This window comes from Suillus subaureus (genome assembly GCF_016647635.1).
Source record: "Suillus subaureus strain MN1 chromosome Unknown BJ212scaffold_231, whole genome shotgun sequence".
NCBI lineage: Eukaryota > Fungi > Basidiomycota > Agaricomycetes > Boletales > Suillaceae > Suillus > Suillus subaureus.
This window is the reverse complement of record NW_024538787.1, coordinates 19833-26702: the sequence shown is the minus strand read 5'-3', so window position 1 is coordinate 26702 and position 6870 is coordinate 19833. Positions and strand designations below refer to the sequence as shown.

Here is a 6870-nt window from a genome sequence, read left to right as displayed (position 1 = left end):
CTCCGTACGAAATTCCCCGTCGATTGGGTATCAGGACATTCCATCGAGCCCCTACACCGGCTCTCACTGCAACAAAATCCGAATTCAACAAACTTAATAAAGCGCACCGATTCATACAATATCATAGATATGCATACCACATACCCAACCCACTTACTTCTTCGCCCTCAACTGCGCCCTCAAATTCCCATTCTCCGTCTGCATCGAATTAAGTTCATCCAACAACGCAATCCTCTGCGTCTGCTCCGACATCCTCATCGCATCTACCTCTTCTCTCGCCTTCCTCAAAGCCTCTGTGCACTCCGCAAGTTGACCTTCAAGTTGCTTGCGTACCTTCTCAGGCGCTACAGCGGCTTCTTCAGCGAGCCTAAGTGTCTTGGCGCTCAGCGAGCTATTAGCCTCTGTGAGCTGTCGACACGTCTCTGCTTGATTTGCAGCGTGCATCTCCATCTCACGGGACTCACAGACCGCACGTTCGATAGCGTCTTGTAGGTCACGTATTTCGTCCATCCTACCCAAACAAAACCGTTCAAAAATTCACTCGACTCAAATAAGCGAACAAAGACTCACAATGCATTCTGCTTCGACACCAAAGAAGCATTCTGCCGCTCAAGCGTCGATACCTGCCGCTGATACGTCTCGAGGGCTGTATTACTATCTTGTGCAAGTTTTTGAGCGCGTTCTGCGTTTTTCTTGAGTAGATCGTGTGCTTGGGCGAACCGTATCAGTCTTTCGATCAGCGCTCGGTCGTCAATGATAAGCGCTTGAACGCGCGAGACGAATGCTTCAACGCTGAATGTGCCTTTTCTTTGGTCTGGGGGTGGGGGACTAGTTGCTGAAGTAGGAGTAGGAGGAGGTTGCGAGCGGACGTCATAGAGAGATTTGAGCGTGCGTACGTCCATGTCAGAAAGGGTGGATTTGGATGGTGATGGTGATGATCTGCCTAGATTCGAGACCATGGAAGGGTTCCGGAGGTGTCGTTTGCTGTTAAGTTTCAGGGCGCGGAGTTCGGGCGCGGGGAGGATATTCCAGATGGGTTGGAGAATGGCGATGATATCTGCTGCTTCGCCTGTATATTGGACTGGGGGGTCGGTAGGTGTTGACGAGGCATCGATGAGTTCCTGGGATTAAGATGAGCGCTGTTCATGCTGCAAAATAATGGCATGTTCATGTTACCTTGACTCGTGACTCCAGGGATTGGACTTCAAGTTGTGCGTTGTCCCTTTCTAGGCGAACGGCATTCAGGTCCTTTGAGAGAGTTTCGTTCTTCTCCATGTGCACTTGCAGCTCATCTCCAAGGTGCGCATGCCTATCACTATGCCCCTGCAGCGCAGCCGACAACGTTTCAAGGTGTGAAGCGACTGAAGCAAGGAGACCCTGCAAGGACGTATCGGGGGAAACCTGGATTCCATGCAGCTGCATGACTGTTCGAAGTGTCTCGATACTCTCATCCAATTCTGCTCGTGCTTCGCCACCAACCCTCGCACCATTCAGCTCATCCTGCAGTGCACCAAGCTCTGTGGAATTGTTCTCCTCCATCACAGTTCTCTCCGCCTCCCATTCCTCTCTCGCATCCTCAAGCTCATCCTGTAGCGCACCAAGCTCTGCAAGTTTATCTTCCTCCATCACAGCTTTCTCCGCCTCCCATTCCTCTTTTGCGTCCTCCCACTCTTTCTTCAGCGCTGCGATCTCCTCGTTCTTTGTCTGCAGTTCCGCATCGCACTTTGCCTGTACGTCCGAGAGTGCGCGTTCCATTTCAGTCGCTTCGCCACTCTGTTCTTCCAAAACCTCTAACCGCCTCTCCAGCCTCTCCACCTCCTTCTCCCTTGCAGCCAACAGAGTCTTGTCTTTTTCCCATTGCGCACGTTCCTCGAGTAGTTCCTGGCATTTCATATTCAGCTCCTCGAGACGCGGAAACTCTTGCTCCAGCGCAGCAACAGTCTCTTCAGCAGTCTGAAGTTCCATACCCATCGTCGTTTCAATCTGTTCTTTCTCGAGACGGAGGTGAGATAATTCGCGCGCCATCTCAGCTTGTTTCTGGTTCGCGATGCTGAGGGCTTCGGTGGCAGCGCGGAGCTTGCTTTCGAGCGCGACGACGTCATCGACGGATGGTGGGGCTCTGGGAATTTGTGCGTCGGCGTGGCCTGCAAATAGGTGTGCACCGTCGAATCGTGCTTTCGGTGACGGAGAGGTGGTCGTAATGGGGCTGAAGGCCGAACTCTTATTGGGCGTGTTCAAGCCTGATGCATCCCCGCTAGGCGTCATCTTTCTCTCCATCTTGGAGACAGAGAAACCGAGCACGCCTGCACGATGTTCCAAAAGCTTTCGTTCGACTTCACTTGCTCGCTCTGAAACGCGCCAAAGTTCCGACTGTGCAGCGTTGACTCTGCGTTCTGCAGCATCTAGCTGGTCGTCTGTGGCTTTCGAAACTTTCTTGTGCGCGGTGTTTACTTTTGAAAGAGATAGAGCTGCATCGCGGATCTTTGTTTCTAACTTGAGCTTCCTCTGTGCTGCAGCGAGTCGAATCTTAAGAATTTGGTGTTCCTAAAGGAACGGTTTATTAAAATTAAATATAAAGGCGCAAATCGAATGAAAATCGAACCTTTTTGAGTTCTTCCACTTCTTCTCCGCTCAAGATCTCGCATTCGCGGCTTTCTACGACTGCTTCGCTTGTGAGAAGACTCATGAGGAGGTCGTCTCTTATATTGAGTAATCCCGAGGTGCGTTTCCATTCTGAAGCTGTAGACGTTCGTGGTTTGAGTGGGGGTAAAATTCTTGGAGATGAGGGACCTGGGACCGGGGTTGGAGTTGGGGTTGGAACTGGTTTTCGTAAGGGAGAAGTGACTCGGGATGAAGCAGGTGATGCCGAGCGGTCAGAGCCGTTGATGTCGTTACCGTTCCCAGCGTCCGAGATAGTTGCCACGGATGACTGTTTCTTATTTTTCTTGATGAAAAGTCCCGGGGTTGTCGTGAGAGGAGAACTTTCGAAAGAAGGCGTGGTTGATGGTGCGGGCGATATAGGTGTTACAGGCGTTGCTGGTCCAGGTGTTTGTGCTATTGGTGAACTGGTAGACGAGCTTCCGCCTCCCCAAAGTTTGCGAACGCCATTCATTTGTAGTGTAATTGGTAAATTGACCTGCCTGCAGAGAGCAATGCGCAACTGGCCAGCAAGCCTTGGGAAATCCGGTGTTCGTTCATTAGGAACTGTTCCGGAGTGGTTGTTTATAATTGTTGAATCCAGAAGGTCAGGATAAACATCGGAAAACAACCCATCGCAAACGATGCATATGCACTCGGTTCCGCTAGCAACTTGACTGCCGAATTAGAATCCGGGTTGATCATAAATTAACCATTTCGCAGTGTATTTCCTGTCATTGAGTTAGGATACCAGGCAAGGAGGGAACTCAGTGACGTGGCACCCAATACTTGGTGATGATCTATTCAGACTATAGATGCTACGCAGCGCATGCTAACTATCAACTTGAATATTCAGAGCCACGATCCCCGTATCAACAGAAATAGAATATTTGAATATATAAGTATCATGCTCAAAGGAGCTGCTACAACCAGAGTGGATCCTGTCATCAGATCTTGAAACGAACGTTGCCTGTGGAATATAGCTGCTCTTATGATTCCAGTGCCTGTTTCACGTACACAATTTGAGGAACTGACTTGATGGAATTTATGCTCTAACACAGGAACTTCGGCAATAACTATGAAACGCAAGGAAAAGGAAAGTTGAATTGCGATCAGTTACATTGACGACATACACGACTGGCACTGCCATGTGGGAGCGCGTTAGGATATATGCAAAGAAGATTGCCATGTCCAGATTCAAGAACTCCTCGCCCTTTATCTCTGCAAGCGCCTTTGAAAGCTCATTTGAACTGCCAGCGCAGGTGAACTGACCATCAGCTTCAGTAGGGAAAGTGCTGTCATCATCAACACCAGAATTACTTCAGGGCACGAGGACAGCGCGTCACAGCTCCTTTTAACATATCCAAAGAATATCGTTGTTGGCTGCTTGAACTGTGATTTCGATCGCGAATATGACCATGGTTTCCACATCGACGGAATCATTCGCTGTAGAAGTCAATATGGGTGTGGAGCGATGAACTGGCGAAGGCCATCCAGAGTAGCATTTTGTAGTTCCGCGACCCGATCGGCGTAGTATATTGTATTGATCCATATAGCAGACGAGAGGAAAGCTAACGATTCGCGTTAGCTTTCATCTCGTCTGGCAGGGTTTACCGATAGAGACGTCGGAGGATGATGAGGGCACCACACCAGATGACGATGAGAGTATGAAAATAACATCCATAGCCTACTGTCCCGAGGCCAGCGAATGTTCAGTGCTGGTGAAAAGACCACTCGGCGATAGGACTTGCAGTCGGGTAAGGAGATTGAGGAAGCGCGAGATGTTCGCAAGGAGAAAATATGGGTGGTGGCGGTATCAAGGGATGGTCGATGAGTTGTCACTGGTGGTGGAATTTACGATTGTACAACTGAGCTGGAAGCCTGCGAGGTTGAAACAGGAATCGTGAAAGGATTTCATGGTGGTTCATCGAGTATCACCTGTATTGACATCTCCGCAGACAACAAGCTACTTGTGAGCGGGTCACATTATGGATATCACAGATATGGAACCTGGACACTGGCAAACTCGTGGCTGGTCCATTCAAGAGCGTTTGTTCCGTAAGCGCAATTCGATTCTCCCCGAACTCGAAGAAGCTCGTAGTCAAGTCAAGGCTAGCGATGTTCCTTGAGGTCTGGGATATTCAATTACAGAAATTGGATGTCAGAGTGGAGTGGGGGAATATGTTCGTCGAGGATTTATTGCATATGCGCCAATGTTCTGGACAACAAGAACCAAAATATCATAGCCGCATTTAACTTCACATCAGCAAAACCCTGATTTGGGTACAGCGCCACAGCCACACAGCGTGTCACAGGTCACATAGATTTTGTTGTAAAGGCTCTGCAGCACCACACAAGTATTGATTCTATGTAAAAATGAGTGTGATGTAGTCATAAACATGTATATAACAAGATGGTGTGCTAATAATTATGTTTTATTGAGAAATTGTGTAGTGTGCAGCACTGTACAGCGCTGTACATGGGGGGACCTCGCTGTGACACTGTGATTGCTGTGCAGCGTGCAGTGCTGCACATAGGGTTAGGGTTTTGCTAATGCACCATGGATGACGAAACCTACTCGAACTCGGACTCTGACTCGGACTTGGACTCGGAGTTCTATTATGAATGCAAGATGATCTATGAATTCGACGCGTCGACGCTGAAGACTGTCGGAATTCCATTCGAAGGGCACACCAAGACTGTCCTCGGTCTAGCACTTTTATTTGACGGCGTCACGCTAGTGCTTCCTTGGACAGCACCATCAAGCTTTGGGCGTTTGAGCCCCGACAGCTCCTTGCTTCCCTCGACGTTCTTTATGTCAAAACCCTCATCCTCACCCGACTCACGTCAAGTAGCTTACATGAGATTCAGTGATCATGACATATATATATATATATGTAACGCCGCTCCCGCTCTGCTTGCTATCCCGGGAGTACAATCTGCCCCACCTGCATGAAACCATCTTCTCTAGGCTAACCTTCTCTTGAAGGACGATGCCACGTTGTCACAATTGTGCCGATTCACACCAATCATTACAGTCTGACACAGCCCGTCGTCCCACCGCCGTGCGCAGAACCCCAGCAAAACGATCTGTCATTATATCTTCTTCCCCCAGGCATCAAATCCATTCGCCCACAATAGGCCATCAACAGCCCATTTTCTTTCGCCATGTCCGCGAACTCTTCCACTCTACTTCTCGCGTGAATTCAGTTCCTCTTGTACAGCCTCGCGATCTATGGGAGGTATGTCTCTTTCAACTCGTTTCTGTTAGAGTTGACTCGATCGTTCTCACAGTTCTCTGCTACGTTGCCCTTGCCTCCCAACCGCCCGGCCTTGCAGCAGGCCGCAACTCAGCTTGATCATATCAGTCTCCAGTTTCAGTATATTCACAATACATGACTGAGTCCATATCCAGTTTGAAACAAGCTCTCCACCCCGCCACTCCAACGGAATCATGCAGTTCCTGCGTCAGGGCCTTTCTTTCCGTAGGTCCGGACCCCAACATGAGCTACCAGTCATTGAAGTCGCACCTGGGCGGAAATTTACTGTAACACAACCTTTCCTATTTCTCGTTGCCTTGTTTCTCATGCGCGTCCAATAGCGTCTTGCTACTGCCAAATTACCAGAATACAGGAAAGTCGATGACACTCGGCACCCCTCTAGACAGCAGACTACCGGACCGCAGGATGATCCCTCGTCTGATTCGTCTGACATCGATTGTCTCCCAGATATTCACTGGCTTAAGGCTCTCCTCTACTATTCTTCGTGTTGTTCTCATGGCAGACTCAGGACGCCTCCGCGATGGCGCTTAGAGCGTGTTGACACACCTCGCTAGGATTGCATACCTAGTATTGCTTACGATTGCAATTACTTCAATTTATACTTACTCACTGCAGCATAAAATTCGTGAATCCCTGCCCACTGCAGCTGCAGGGCTACATTAATTGACCTTCGCTCCGACTGCACGTGACGCAATTAGGGCCGCCGAATGTACCTTTACTGTACTTCACATTCATTTCGCTACATATGTAAAGGGAACCATACCCACGCTGATTAGTAGCGAGCGACCCCACGAATCTCGAAGATGAGCGATAGCGAGTCTGACGAGTCTCATCTCATTGACAACACAACTTCCTTAAACCAACTTGAACGCGATGACGGAGCAATAGTGAACTACAGTCAACCCAGTGTCCCAGACATCATCGCCAGCAATGTTGGGATGCTATTCATCAT

At 49.3% G+C, this 6870-nt stretch overlaps 1 protein-coding gene across 1 annotated transcript; it reads left to right on the top strand.

Moving 5' to 3' along the window:
* Nucleotides 1–5197: 5197 nt before the first annotated feature.
* On the top strand, nucleotides 5198–6472 carry BJ212DRAFT_1489120 (uncharacterized protein; the record flags this gene model as incomplete). The annotated part of the gene is made up of 5 exons (XM_041341400.1): nucleotides 5198–5488; nucleotides 5676–5879; nucleotides 5932–6017; nucleotides 6064–6184; nucleotides 6239–6472. 5 exons carry the CDS (start codon nucleotides 5198–5200, stop codon nucleotides 6470–6472), a joined length of 936 nt encoding a protein of 311 aa, XP_041185431.1.
* Nucleotides 6473–6870: the final 398 nt, after the last annotated feature.